General features: G+C 45.1%; 1 protein-coding gene across 3 annotated transcripts in view; it reads right to left on the reverse strand.

The window, feature by feature from the left end:
• SACS (sacsin molecular chaperone) overlaps nt 1-16,162 on the reverse strand; it is a 269,818-nt gene that overhangs the window by 74,193 nt on the left and 179,463 nt on the right. For all 3 annotated transcript variants that reach the window (XM_084640856.1, XM_084640857.1, XM_084640858.1), the window contains one exon: nt 9,022-9,109. In XM_084640856.1, coding sequence (XP_084496982.1) covers nt 9,022-9,109 — 88 coding nt within the window. The remainder of the gene's footprint in view (nt 1-9,021; nt 9,110-16,162) is intronic.

Genomic DNA, 16,162 nt, shown 5'->3' on the forward strand with positions numbered 1-16,162 from the left:
TTCTCCCCCAGCTGCAGGAAGCTCTGCAAACTCACCCTCCCCGCCACTTCCTGCACCCATTACTCCTCAGCTGCAGGGGGGATCCCTATACAGGGAGCTGCTCCCCCATCCACCCAACCCCGGTGCATCCAGATCCCCTCATGTCCAGACCCTCCCACGAGCTTCACCCTCCTGCACTCAGAACCCCGCAATGAGCCCGATCCCCACCCCACTGAGCCCCAGTCTCCCAGCATCTGGACCCCCACTGAGTCCCCCACACCCAGACCCTCCCCTGCTGAGTCCCAACCACTTTCACCTGGACCCTCCTGCAGAGTCCCATTATCATTACACCCAGAACCCCCCCACAAAACCCTGTGCATCCAGATTCCCCCGCCACCTGGATATCCCATTGAGCCACCTGCACCCAGATTGCTCCACACAGAACCCTCTCAACCCACACCCGGATCCCCACACACTAAGCCCCTCCATACTTGGATTCTGCCTTGCTGAGCCTGCCTGCCTGATGCACCGGGCGCGGAGGGGCAGGGCCCTGGGGTGTTTCTGGGGCAGGCCCAGTCCTTGTGCTGTGTCAGGGCTGGGTGCAGCCTCACCACTGAGTCCATATCCCGTGGTGGGAACTGCACAGTGATCTTCCACCTTTGTGCTGCCAGTGACCTGTACTCCCCAGTGCCATGCTGGAGCCTCCACATTTATTTGACAAGTAAAATTTGCAGAATTATGCAGAATTTTTAATACTTTGGTGCAGAATGCCCTCAGGAGTAACATGGAACACACTAATTGCTGCCAGATTGACTCTCAAAGAACTGAGGGTGAGATCTGATGATTTAAATGACAAAACGTAGTCCAGGATGAGGAGGATCCCCCCAATTCTGGTAAAACTTCTTGTTGCTAAACCCAAGATAAGAAACATCTCTACTTGACTCAGTAACATTGCATAGTGGAGTCCTTCCTCCTGCTGGAGAGAATGTCTTGCACAGCCGAAGAGTATGTCCGTCCTAAAGCAGATGCCGATCCAAATACCATGCCCTGAAGTGGAGTGCATGTGGATTGGGATGCCTGATCTCGCCGTTGTACTGGGTCAACAGATAGAGGAAGTTGAGGATGGGAATTGATGGGCAGGATGACATGCGGACGAGACTGGGAAATCAGAATTGTCTAGGCCAGAAGGGGGCAATCAGAATGACTGTCACTTTGCCTCATTGGATCTTTTGCTGCACTCGAGGCAGTAGCAGCAGGGCTGCAGGTTTGTATAATTTTTGGTGGTGCCCAGAATGGGTCCAAGTCTTGTCCCCCACCCATCCCCTACCTAAGGCTCTGGGAGGAAGTTTGGGTGCGGGCTCTGGGAGAGAGTTTGGGTGTGAGAGGGATGCAGACTCTGGGAGGGAGTTTGGGTGCTGGGTGCGGGCTCTGGGCTAGGATGGGGGTTGGGGTGCAGGAAGGGGTTTGGGTGCTGGGTGCGGGCTCAGGGCTGGGACAGAGGGTTGGGCTGCAGGAGGGGATGCAGGGCTGGGCCGGGGATCAGGACTTTGGGGTACAGCAGGCAGGCTGCCCCGGGGCTAGGGCGGAGGGCCAGAGAGGAGGACTCCCCCCAGCCCTGTCTCCGCCGGCAGCAGCAAGCTCTGGGGGAGGGGAGCAGGAGGTCCCCCCTGGCCCCCACAGCACGACACTCCCCAAGGTCCCCCACGCTGCTGCTTAGGTGGTCCAGCCAGGATAAGCCTCCTAGAGTCAACCCAGAGTCGTCTGCCAGGGGGCAGGGGCTGCTATGCGCCTCCTCCGGTGCAGAAGCTGCCTAAGCTTGCCCCCGGCACTGCTCCCTTGTAGCCAGCGAGGGAGCACAGCGTGGAGCTGCATGCGGCAGCCGCCCACTGAACAGGGCAGGCAGGGATGCTATGGGAGAGGCGTGGCGGTGGCAGGCAGGGCCGGGGGACATTCGGGGGAGGAGGCACGCGGGGGTAGCAGCTGGGGCAGCTGGGGGGAGGCGTGGGGCTGGCAGGCAGAGCCAGGGGAGAGTCCCGGCCCCGAACATTGGTGGAGCCGGGCCCCCTGGGCCCTGAATTTGCTGAAGCCCGGGACCACGGGCCCATACAACTCGCCGCCCCTGAGTAGCAGTAGTGGAGGGAAGGTGTAGGTGAATTTGACTGACGAGGAGAGTAGGAGACGGTTGATCTGAGAGCGGTGGCCAAGGACTTCCCTGAAGCAAAATGCAGTGCATTTGCTGTTCATCTGTGAAGCGAATAGGCCTCTGCTCAGGGTCTCTAATCAGGTGAAGATGTCATGTACTACTGAATCATGAAGTTCCCACTCCTGGTTAATCACTAAGTGAGTCCACAAGTACATTCTTTGTTCCAGGAATATAGGCTGCAGACAAAAGGATCTGGTGATTGATGCACCAATTCCAGAGATTTACCGCCTCTGCACATAGAGTGGCCGATCTCGTTTCCCCCATTTGTTGATATAGAAAACGGTGGTGGTGGTGTCTGACATGATGTGAGCAAGATGGGAGCGAATGAACAAAAGAAAAGATTGGCATGCCTTTTTTACAGCTTGGAGTTCCAGGATATTTATGTGCATCCTGGATTCTTGAGGAGTCCATATTCCCTTTGTCATGTGGTCATCCATGTGGGCTCCACAGCCTACCATGGATGCATCACTGACGATCGTTTTGTCTGGGGAGGACCGAAGAAAGGGCATATATGATGTGGGTCTGTCCACCACTGGAGGAATGACAGTACCTTGGCGGGGACTGTCAGCATGAAGTCCATGGAGTGATGGTTTTGTGAGCAAAAGGACTGGAGCTGTGTCTGAAGGCAGCAGAGATGGAATCACACAAAGGGGGCCGCGTAGGTACACAAAGCCACGTGACCAAGGAGAGACAGGCAAGTCCTGGCCAGTACATAAGGATTGCTCACAATGTGAGTTATGATGCTGTTCAGTGTCTGGAATCAGTCCATAGGCAAGTAAGCTTGCGCTGAGACCTAGTTCATGGTAGCTCCAATGAAGTCCAGAGATTGCGTGGGGTCAAGGATTGATTTCTCAACATTGACACTGACTCCAAGGGAAGGAAGGAGGCTGGGTAACACACAGGTTGATGTGTGGGCTTCTTAGAATCATAGGACTGGAATGGACCTTGAGAGGTCATCTAGTCCAGTTCCCTGCACTCATGGCAGGACTAAGTATTATCTAGACCATTCCTGACAGGTGTTTGTCTAACCTGCTCTTAAAAATCTCCAATGATGAAGATTCCACAACACCCCTAGGCAATTTATTCCAGTGATTAACCACCCTGACAGTTAGGAAGTTTTTCCTCACTGCCTTTGCTGCAATTTAAGCCCATTGCTTCTTGTCCTATCACCAGAGGTTAAGAAAAACAATTTTTCTCCATCCTCCTTGTAACAACCTTTTACATACTTGAAAACTGTTATGTCCCCCCTCAGTCTTCTCTTTTCCAGACTAAACAAACCCAATTTTTTCAATCTTCCCTCATAGTTCATGTTTTCTAGACCTTTAATCATTTTTGTTGCTCTTCTCTGGACTCTCTCCAATTTGTCCACATCCTTCCTGAAATGTGGCGCCCAGAACTGGACACAATACTCCAGCTGAGGCCTAATCAGCACAGAGGGAAGAATTATTTCTCATGTCTTGCTTACAACACTCCTGCTAATACATCCCAGAATGATGTTTGCTTTTTTAGCAACAGCTTTACACTGTTGACTCATATTTAGCTTGTGGTCCACTATGACCCCCAGATCACTTTCCGCAATACTCTCTCCTAGGCAGTCATTTCCTGTTTTGTATGTGTGCAACTGATTTTTCCTTCCTAAATGGAGTACTTTGCATTTGTCCTTATTGAATTACTTCAGACCATTTCTCCAGTTTGTCCAGACCATTTTGTATTTTAATCCTATCCTCCAAAGCACTTGCAACCCCTCCCAGCTTGGTATCATCCACAAACTTGCCTGGATCTGGCAGCTAGGAGTCAATTGTTGAGATATGGAAACATGAAGAGGCCATAACAACTGATGTGGGCTACTACTTCTGCAAATACGTTGGTGAAGATTCTCGGAATGGCAGCTATCCCAAAGGGGAGCACGCTGTATTGAAAATAGTGGGTGATCACTGTAAATCTCAGAAAATGTCTGTAGGCAGGATGAATATTGATGTGAAATTAAGTGTCCTTCATATCGAGAGCTGTAAAGCACATGCCCTTCTCTAAAGATGGAATTATCGCTTCCAGCGTGACCAGACAAAACTAAAGTTTGTGGATGAAACGACTGAGGTGCCAAAGATTGGGGATTGATCTCCACTGGAAGGTGAGACCTGTGCTTCTTTTGATGTTTCCTTGACGGCTCATAAAGTCTCCGAGGATAGAACTGAAAAGACCTGTAGCGTTGGGTGGATGAGTGGCGGTGGAATTTTTGTTTCAGGGTGGAGTGTAGATGCCCAACAAGCGAAGAGTAGCTTTGGAGTCCTTTAGTGTGTGTAGTGATTCATCTGTTTTCTGGTCAAAAAGATGGGATTCGTTGAAAAGGAGCTCCCTCTCAATGGTGTTCTGGGCCTCCCTAGGAAAACCAAAAGAATGGAGCCATGACTCTGTGCATGACTATCACTGTAGCCATGGCCCTGGAGGAGGTATCTGCTGCATCTACTGCAGACTGGAGGGTAGTTCTGGCCATGAGCTTCCCTTCATCAGCAAATGCCTGCAAACAAGCATGATCTTGTTGTGGAAAGGCTATCAGCAAACTCCTCAAATTTACTGTAATTCAGGCCATATCATAGTTAGCTAACAATGCCTGATAATTTGTGATCCTGGATTGCAGGCTAGAAGATGAGAATACTTTACGTCCTGGAAGATCTAGACACTTCCCTTCCTTATTGGGTGGCATAGCTCAAGGGTGTTGTTGTTTGAATCTTTCTGCAGCAGCCTGGACTACCAGGCAATTTGGAGGTGGGTGGGAGAAGAGAAATTCAGAGCCTTTGGTCAGAACATAATAGTACTTCCCCGCTCCTTTGGGGGTAACCGTGCATGTGGCAGGGGTGCGCCATACAGTCGTGGCAGGCTCCAGTATGTCTCCATTAATTGGCAATGCTATTCTTGCCAGTCCCAAGATGTGAAGGCTACCCAGAAACTTGTGCTGTGAGTCTTGGATCTCCTCTAAAGGAATCTGGAGTTCCCCATGACTCTCCCTAACAGCTCCTGGAATTGCTTGAAGTCATCCGGTGGGGAAGGGGATGATGTAGCCACTGTCTTGTCTGGAAAGGAGGAAGGAAACCTTGCTAGTTCCAGTGGAATTGCTAGGATCAGACTAAAAAGGTTTTCCTCCACCATCAGATCTGTATGCCTGCTGGAAGGATCCCTCAAGGGGGAGGAATGTGATGGTTCCCTTGCAGATCAGGCAGGTTCTGAGTGGGATATTATGTCCAGGGTCCCCAATATGGCCAGTAGGCTGGATACGACAGAGATTGTGGGGGTCCCCACAGCATGGGGTACCAGTGGCTCTATGGTGGCTGAGGCAGTAGGTGTTCCTATGCACATGGTGGCCTCCGCGATCATGCATAAGAGTGGTATGATAAGGGTGGTTCTTCTCCCAGTTCTGACTCATGAGAAGAGGAGGAGGATTCCGATTCTAATGACGGTACTGTTGGAGCCAGTGGAAGAGTGTAGAACATTAGTGCAAAGGGTGAGGGACCCAGTATTGGAGGCATATCCCTTGGTGGTGATATAATCTCTCTAGAAGTGATGGGACCTGATGGAGGGGGTGACTCCGGATCTGGAAAGGCAAAGACCTCCTGGAGTGTGGTTCCAGGTCTCCCTGGTGTGAGAAGCACTCTCTCTTTCCCAGTCATTGGTTCTAGCGCTGGGATCTTTCCTGGTGCAGGAGGGTCTTGTGTCTTGTGGGGTGCCAGAGATGGCAGTACTGACAGATTGGTGCCTGGAACCGCAGGATCCCATTGTTTATGGGTCTTTTTTGCATGCCTGTGGGACATAGAACATACTCTGTCCCCTTGGGCAGAGCTGCTGCAAGGAACATCCATCTTTTTGGACTGGAGGAAGACTTAGTAGTGCTTCTTTACCTCCTGACTAGTCCCTCCCATGGCGTTTGCAGGGGTGGTTCCACTGGACTAGAGTCAGATGTAGTAGTGGGAGGCATGATCCTCGCTGAATCAGGCAAATGTAGAGGAGGGTTCCCTGGCCTGGGTCCAAGTGTGGTCTCATGGCGAGCTCCATGAGCTGCTTCTGAAGGCGAAGTGCCCAGCCTTCTCAGGTGCGGTTGGGGAAGGATTGGCAAATACTGCACATTGTCGTGATGTGAGCTTCTCCCAGGGAGCAGAGTCAGTATTGGTGGTCATCAAGAGAAGAATGATGGGTAGGAAACACAGAGTTTGAAACCTGGAGCCCTGGGCACAACCCGGCACCTACACCTGGGTACGGGGAGGGGGGTGTGAACAGTGAAAACCACAAATCTATATAAAAACAAGTTGAAATTATTAACTATTAAAACTAAAAAAGAAAAATAAAACTAATAAATTACTATAAAACTCATTAAAACTACGTACAACTATCTTTTTTCAGATGTGCATAAGAGATGAGGACAAAGAGTTCGGATCCAGACCATGCAGCGGATAGAAGGAACTGAAGATGTGGTCTGTCCTCCCCGGCCTTTATCACCTCGGATGGAAGCACAAGGCAGGCCAGGGCGCATGCGCAGACCAAGGCGCATGCGCAGACCAAGGGATGCTACTTTCAAATTCTCTGAGTCTGTGCGCATGGAATACAGTAAAATACAATAGAGACCATCACTCAAAGAAGAAAAATCAAGCCCTATATGTCTCAAACTGGAAACTAAATTAGTGGATATTTTTACCTTAATCTCTCTTGCCTCAGTTCCCATCTGTAAAAAGGGGATAATATTACCACCACACCTCAAGGGATATTGTAAAAATAAATTCATTAATATTTGTGATTCTCCCAAATATTACAGTGACAAGCACCACAGAAAAGCCCATGAGGAAATTAATAATTCTGTCTTCAGAGCAGGGTCTGAATAGTGTGCAGTAAAAAAGCCATGGGGACAGACATTTATCAACAACGAGGAAAAAAAAATATTGAATATCTACTCTTTCAGTGAGCACCATCCATCGTGTGCTCTGAGTAAGGCACAGGTCCTTTTGAAAAAAGTGCATAATCATGTAATTAAAGACTGTATCATAATACGTTTGCACAAGGGAGCAAATTAAGGTTACATTGACAACTCTAATTCTGACATATCCTAATTTTTTGTGTTTGACATTGCAACCTTAATAACGTTCTTTTAACAGTTTGTGCATAATATTATTTTGATTCATATGTCAGAAAGAAGGGGAGCCTATCCGAGGTTTAGGTCGGCACCTTTGCCAAAGATTACAAACAAACAACTCCCCATCTCCTTGCTCAGCTAACCCCATTAAAAACTCACCCTCTACATCAGCCTGTATCATCAGATGAACCTTGCAACATGATCTGAGGATCAATCTACCAAGGCTATTTCAAATCAAGGGGTGGAGTTCATTCCAAAGCTGGGGGCCCTTAATAGAGAACTCTGTATCACCAGCCCCCTCTCTCTTAAATTGAGAGGATCCAGCTCAAGTACCTCTGCTGATTGCAACTGCAGCACTGCTGCAGGAAGACAGAAAGAAATAGGGCATCTCCCGAGTAGAAAGGTCCCAGTCCACTGAAGTCAAGTTAAATTCCCCTTAAATTCAATGCAGAAAGCCACAGGCAGCCAGTGTATCTTATGTAACAGAGTTGTCACTAAGAAGTGCCAGGCAGGTCACTGCATTCTGCAACATCTTAAATTTCTAGATTGACTGAAAATGTAGCTCCATATACAGAACAATACAGCAATCTAGTCTTGAGATGATAAAGGTATGGATCACAGTAGCATGTGGCAATCTTATGGCCACATGCAGATGACAAAAATTATTTCTAGACACTGCTGCTATATGATCATCTAACAATAGCTGAAGATCCAGTGCTACCACCAGATTGAACATATCTTCAGTCAAGGACAGAGAAATTATTCTTATTATACATTCTGGCTACTTCCCCCAGCATCAGTTTTATTTGGATTAAGTTTCTGCCAGCTAGCTCTCATCTATGTCCCACAGCTCCCTAAAACTCTAGGTCAGACAATCAATAGCACTGTCAAAGTTGTTCAGAGAAAGAATAGAACAGAGTGTCATTAGCATACTGAAAGGCCACACATCCTCACAAAATCTCCTGATGACCTCATATACACACACACAACAGGAGGGAAGAAATGAGCAATTTCCACATGCCTTCTGGGAGCACTGGGACACAAGTAAGTAGAGGAAGAGGTGAAAAAACCTCACCAAAACCAACAGGCAATTTCTTACTATCCTCACACTCATCAGGACATCAAGTCAATCCTCATCCTTCTGCCACAGAGATGGAACCACCAATTAACAAATAAATCCCACAACGCCACACCGACCTCTCCTCCTTTTCAATAACAAATCACATCCTTCACCAAGGAACTCTTACCTTCAGAAGCCATTCACTTCCGCACTTAAAAGACCCCAGCACCTCTCCACAAGTCTCGCACCCCAAGAGAGACAAATCCTATCCCCATTCTCCTGTCACAGGAATGGAAATACTGACGGAAACAGCCAGGGATCACCAGTACAAAAGAAAAAGAAAAGGAAAAACAAAACAAACCCTCCCAAATGAAGGTAAATTCCCACTCCTGGTACAGTTGCTATGCATGTGGATGTGATGGTTTCTCTAAAAAGAGACACTCTCCTCTCTTTTATTCCAAATGATCCACTCTACTGAATTGCAGGTTCTCCTTAGGTACAATCCCAGTAGTGAGAAAGTAAAAGTATATTGCTGTGATGTACAAGTAAAGAGAAAGCACCACTACTCGTGTAAGGAAAAGCATTACTCAGAACTGTGCCAGGGCATTAATCAAAACTTTTCACAATCTCCCAACATATAAGTAAACAGACAACTGTTTATCTTACCTCCTCCTTTCAGGCCTTTTGACTGAAGGTTTAAGAAAATATGATTTTCAGAATTCAGACAGTCCCCAAACTTAGTACAATCAGATAACTGAAACAGAAAAAAGAATGGAAGATCTTGATGTACATTATCCAATATCACTACTTTGCAATGGCTTTTCTCCAGACATCTTGAGAATGTTAAGTACTTTTTAGATATTAAAATTTAGAGACCAAGTCTCAACACACTGCTTCAATATTTAGTCTCTAAATACATCATTCTGATATCTTCAACTGTGCATGACATGAGAGTGCAATTTTTTTCTGTTACATACAGGACAAAATTCTGCCCTCAGTTACATGAATGCAACTTCATTTGACAGCAATGGGAGCTATACCCATTTATGTAGGGGCAGAATTAGATTCCAAATGTTTTTTTTCCTCCCCTAGCCACACGAAGGTCTCCTGTTTTGATTCTTTGCATTTGTCTTAGTAATTTGCAATAGGTCTAACTCTCAGAATGCAAAGAATATAAATCTTAGATGATGTCTTTTGCCTGGTGGTCTAACCAGCATTCCACAGATGAATTCATGATGTCAGTAGCTAGATTAGTAAATGACTATGAACATGTAATCCTAGGAAATGCAAAAACTCCTGTAAAGGGTTTTATAGTCCCAGATGCTTAATAAATCATTCTGATTGCAAATGTGCCTTTTTTTGTTTGGAAAGTGGCACACTGGGGCCCTACTGGACACAAAAAATAACAGTCAATAAAAGAAAATAACTATCATTTTAAGGAACAGGTCACAAAGACCTGTATACATAAACTATATGCATATATTAGACGCACATAGCATATATACCCTCAAAGGAGTATATATATAGGGTTGGGAGGATTAGATTTTTATTGGTAAGTGTTGGTAATTGTTGATTTCACCATACACACATGAACTGATGGAAAAATATTTCCATCAATAAAAATGGAGATTTACAAGTAAGTAAAGTAAGAAAAACGCTGCTTGAAAACTTAAAAAGTATGATATAGGGATATTTAGTTAGACGTGATGTTGATACTTTGTATTTTAAGAGTTATGAAGTTCTAACTGTTTGAATCTCAATGTCTACTATCATTAAATAATTATTGTTTGAAACCCTACCCCAAAATGTCCTCCCACTGTGAAAATTTAAATTGCTACGAATAAAAAAATGCTTAAAAGCCATAATTTGGTGCAACTGTGAAAATGTAAACAGATATAAAGCAAAAATGCTTAAAAATAAACATCAATGTTATCTGTAAAAATTATTTTAAAAAAAGAAAAAAAATCTGCTAAGCCTAAATATATATGGGTGATGTACTCTCAACTTGGATCTAAAACTAGCAATATCACAATGGAACAATGAATGAAACTGTAATACTCTGTAAGAGAGGATATACAGAAACAAAAGTATATTGCAATAAAACAACTGGAAAATGTGATCACTTGGGCCCTGTTTTGCCCATGCAGACCTCTGCACTCATATGCAGTGTTGTGCAGGATCAGGGCCTAGTTGTCTATCAAATCCTTAATAGCTATACTTCAGATAGATTGTGATTACATTTGGCAGGGATTGACTCAAAAATGACAGAATTCCCCATTATGCATCCATACAATAGGTTATACTCTGAGAAGATACCAGTACTTATAGTATAGATACCAAAAATAAAATTATAGGTTACAGTGAGACTTCTGTTATTTGTGATGTTACACTCTTAAGATATCTTCAGTGAGCCTGGAATAATCAAGATGATTTAACAGAGAGAATTTTAAATAGCCACTGCCAACTTGAAATCTAGTCAATTTCAAATAATTAGCTAGAACTAGCTTCACTTTATAGTGAAGTTCATAAAGTAACTACTTTGGATCTTACTGCAACAGATAAAGATGAATTAATCACTTGGCTGGATATAAGTGATTGCCAAGTGACCTGTGATCATTACTTGATTACATTTGGTATGCCAATGTTTGCCACTTCAAATAATATTTTCCTCATTATAAACGTTTTTCCTCTCCTTGTTTGTGCTGTGAAAAACCCATAATCAGGGGAAACTGACTACAGTTAAGCTTTTATAGTGAAGCTGACTATACACAAAGTATGGTCAAATGCACAAAGCAAACAAAAAATTCAACTTTTTTTTAATCCTTTTCAATCACAGCAATTTTAAGTGCTACTTGTAACAATAGCAGATAAAAAAATCAATGGCAGAAGTGTTATACTTAAGTAGATGCTATCCCTGTAAAGTGTGCCTTTACAATAGTTAAAGTTTATGCCCGCAATCTTTCAAACACTTATTGTCAGCAGCAGCCTTCTCCCAGCTCCAAAGCATCCACTGCCACTCCCAGTTTTTTGCAAGTTTTATTTTCTTTACAGATGTTAGCAAACAGAAAAACAGTCTTTTAACTCTTTCCTTAGCCTGAGGCATAGACGACTCATGCTTCCACATACTGGGGGGGCACAATCTAAAGGGGAGGACACATGAACGTCCCACATGTTTCTTCATCCCAACAACCCCCCCGCCCTGCACTCAGCTGGGGGCTCCTCTCCCCTCCCCACGTTACCTGTGAGGGTGGGGCAGGGGAGGGGAGGCTCTCTTCTTCTCCCACTGCGCCATCCTCCCCGCCCTCCGCGGCACGTTCAGCCACTCTCCCAGGCAGCTGGGCCCGGGCAGAGAGTGGGACGGAGCTGCTTCCCACATGGCTCAAGCCAGCCACTCAGGGTTGCTGCTCTGTGCATCAGCAGCTGCATGAGAGAGCCTGGTGGTGCCCCCACCTGAGCCCAGCTGCTAGAGACAGGGGCTGAGGGAGCTGGAAATGTGCTGGGGGAGAGAGGGGGCTCCAGGTCGTTCAGCCCTTGTCCCCAGCAGACGGACCTGGGGACAGTGCCCAGCTGCCAGGGACAGGGACCAAGCATGCTGGGGGGCAGGTGCAACAGGAGGACAGAGCCCCTCTCCCTCCCTGCCTTGGCAGGCCAATCGCGGGGGGGGCACTTGATCCCGCATGCCCCCACCGACACGTCACCTCTGGCAGGCTTCAGGGCCACCCCTCCCAGACGTTTCTGGCACTCCTTCTCCTGGCAGCTTCCCAATTAAGTCAACTCTGCTCCCTTCCTGCCAGGGCCATCCCTAGCAATCCCCCGGGGCAAGCCTCCGCAGGGAGGGGAATTGGGGGGCGGGCCGGGCAGGGCTGGCTTGCAGGACAGGGGGGAACCACCCCCCAGCACTCAACGGTGGCGTGTCTGAAGCCGGGTCGCTGCACTCCCACTGCCGGAGAGTGCAGGCCCACCCTGGCTGCAGAGCGGGAGTGCAGCGACCTGGCCTCAGCCATGCCACCGGTTAGTGCTGGGAGGGGGTCTGGGGCGGGGGCCCAGGGGAAGAGGCGGGGGGATGGGGGGTGGAGCAGGGGCGGGGGTCTGGGGAAGAGCTGGAGCAGGGGCTGGAGCAGCACGCAGCTGTGCAGGGCACCAGGAATAGGTCATACTGGTGAGGGAGTGCCACTATCTGTGAAAGAAAACATAGAGTCAAATAATAAATAATAAATAATCTTAAATGAATCAAACTGTACCGTAGAATCTCTATGGAGAGAAATTCCATGCTTGAATAATAAGAGGATAGCAGTGGAAATATATTACCGACTACCTGACCAAGATGGTGATGGTGACTGTAAAATACTCAGGGAGATTAGTGAGGCTACGAAACCATAAAAACCCAATAATAGGGGATTTCAACTATCCTCATATTGATTGGGTACATGTCACCTTAGGACAGAATGCAGAAATAAAGTTTCTAGACTCCATTAGTGACTGCTTCTTGCAGCAGCTAGACCTGGAACCCACAAGGACAGAAACAATTCTTGATTTAGTCCTAAGTGAAGCACAGGATCTGGTCCAACAGGTGAATAGAGCTGAAACCCTCGGTAATAGCCACCATAATATAATTAAATTTAACATCTCTGTGTGAAGGAAAAATACCAAAGAAGCCCACCACTATAGCACTTAACTTCAGAAAGGGGAAGGACATCAAAATGCAGAAGCTAGTTAAATGGAAATGAAAAGGAACAGTCACAAGAGTGAAATGTCTGCAAGCTGCGTGGAAACTTTTTAAAAACACCATAATAGAGGCTCAAATTAAATGTATGCCCCAAATTAAAAACAACAGTAAGAGAACTAAAAAGTGCCCCCATGGCTAACCTACAGAGTGAGAAAAGCAAAAAGGCATCCTTTAAAAACTGGAAGTCAAATCCTACTGAAGAAAACAGAAAAGAGCATAAACTCTGGGAGGTCAAAAATAATTAGGCAGGTCAAAAAGGATTTGAAGAGCAACTAGCAAAAGACTCATACACTAACAGCAGAAATTGTTTTAAGTATATCAGAAGCATGAAGCCTGACAAATAATCAGTGGAGCCACTGGATGATGAAGAGGCTAAATGAGCGCTCAAGGAAGACAAGGCCAATGCAAAGAAGCTAAATGAATTCTTTGCACTGGTCTTCACTGCAGAGGATGTGAGGGAGATTCCCACACCTGAGCCATTCTTTTTAGGTGACAAATCTGAGGAACTGTCCCAGATTGAAGGGTCAATAGAAAAAAATTTGGAACAAACTGATACATTAAACAGTAATAAATCACCAGAACCAGATGGTATTCATCCAAGAGTTCTGAAGGAACTCAGATATAAAACTGCAGAAATACTAACTGTATGTAACCTATCACTTAAATTAACTTCTGTACCAGATGACTGGAGGATAGCTAATGTGATGCCAATTTTTTTTTCCAAAAGCTCCAGAGGCAACCCTGGCAAGTACATGATGGTAAGGCTAACTTCAGTATTGGGCAAATTGGTAGAAACTAATGTAAAGAACAGAATTATCAGATATGTCGATGAATACAATTTGTTGGGAAGAGTCAACACAGCATTTGTAAAGAGAAATAATGCCTCAACCATATATTAGAATTCTCTGGGGGGACTCAACAAATATGTGAACAAGGGTAATCCAGTGGAGATAGTGTACCTGAACCTTCAGAAAACTATTGACAAGGTTCCTCACCAGAGGCTCATAAGCAAAGTAAGCAGTCATGTTATAAGAGGGAAGGTCCTCTCATGGATCAGTAACCAGTTAAAAGACAGGAAACAAAGGGTAGGAATAAATGCCCAGATTTCAGAATGGAGACAGGTAAATTGTGGTATCCCCTAAGGATCTGTACTGGGACCAGTGCTATTCAATATATTCATAAATCATCTCGAAAAAAACTGTAAACAGTTAGGTGGCAAAGTTTACAGAGGATACAAAATTATTCAAGATAGTTAAGTTCAAAGCAGACAACAAAGAGTTAGAAAGGGATCTCACAAATCTGAGTGACTGGGCAACAAAATGGCAGATGAAATTCAACGCTGATAAAGGCAATGTAATCCACATGGAAAGCATAGTTCCAACTATACGTACAAAATGATGGGCATTTAAATTAGCGATTACCACACAAGGAAGAGATCTTGGAGTCACTGTGGATAGTTCCCTAAATACACCCACTCAGTGTGCAGAGGGAGTCAAAAGAAACCTTAATACAATGTTAGGAACCATTAGGAAATGGATAGATAATAAGACAGTAAATACCATAATGCCATTATATAAATCAATGTTATTCCCACAGCTTTAATACTGTGTGCAATTCTGGTCACTCCATCTCAAAAAGATACATTAAAAATGGAAAAGGTACAGAGAAGTGCCACAGGGGAGCTGGGCTTAATTTATCTTTTGGGACCAGCTACTCTGTGACACTTATGAATATGAGTAGCTTTGCACACAACAGTTCCATTGAGTTAAAGGAGACCACTCATGTGCATAAATTGACTCATGTACATGAGCATTTAGATGATCGGACTTATTTTTGTGATGAAAGTTGTGATTGATTGGAAGCTGACTGCAATAAATTAGGAATACTGTTTCTTGACTGGGCTTTTGTGTTGTTTACTGTACCCATACACTGAGTTAATTCAATAGCACATTTGTCAGGAAATGCATTCAGAACGTGGAAGGGGTGGATCCTGATACACACTTCCTTGCAAACACTTTTAGGCTGATACAAAAGCATTTGATGATCTGGCTCTAACCAAACTGGGCTTTTAAAAAAAAAACACCTGTGGGAAGAGAAAACTAAGACTCTGACTAGATTTAAAGGGACACACTTCCTTAAGGCGACAGAGAAGGTTGAGCTAAGGTGAACCCAGATTCCAGAGTTTGGGGTGTCTGGGATAAGACAGGCCTACCTATAACTATAAATAAGATAGACAAGTGTAGACCTTTTATTGTTTTAATAACATCTTATGTTATGCTTTATTTTTACTGTTAAGTTTAAACAATACTTCATTTTAAGAAGGCTGTTTGGGGTCACTGCTGGCCACAAGCTCCTGAAGAGAAGAAGAGTAGGTATTCAAACCCAGTCAGAGCTATTGTGGGAACACAGTTGATACACAGCCTGGGATCTAATCTAAGAGTGGGAGAACTGCATGATTCTACTACAGGGAGACAGAAGCACAAGGCCTCATACTGAAAGGGGGATGCACTCAGAGAGGCCAGAAAAGGGGTCACAGGCGCAATTAGCCCTGTCACCATGACAACTGACACTCAAGATTATTTTAACTTGATCTGTCATCTATAAATAAAGCAAACTTCATTTTATTTTTAAAGGTGGAAAACGTTTTACAGCAGATCATTCTACCTACTCAGTGTATGAAACAGTGGGAGAATCTGGCCCTAAGCAACTAGAGTTGAAAAGGTTGAAAATAACGTTTATAATTGCCACGATAGAGAAGAAAAGACCTCTAGTTATATTCTTAAATATAAAACCAAAAATATCAGACTAACTATTCAAGACTCTTTAGTGACTAAGTATTTCCAACCAAAAGAAACAGTTCAGTAGCAATGCCAACCAAAAAAAGTGTTGCTCATACTCTTGGCTTCCTGTTGCATTTCAGAGGGTGATATGCTAACACACCTCTTTCCGGCTGGTAAGATACCACAAAATGGAAACGGAGGGCTGAGGAGAGTAAAATCAAGAAACCCGTGACCAGGGTGGATTTGATTAAAATCAAATTGATTTAAATTATGATTTAAATCACTCGTCAGAAAGACTCAA

Source organism: Lepidochelys olivacea (genome assembly GCF_965140295.1).
Source record: "Lepidochelys olivacea isolate rLepOli2 genome assembly, chromosome: 1".
Taxonomy (NCBI): domain Eukaryota; kingdom Metazoa; phylum Chordata; order Testudines; family Cheloniidae; genus Lepidochelys; species Lepidochelys olivacea.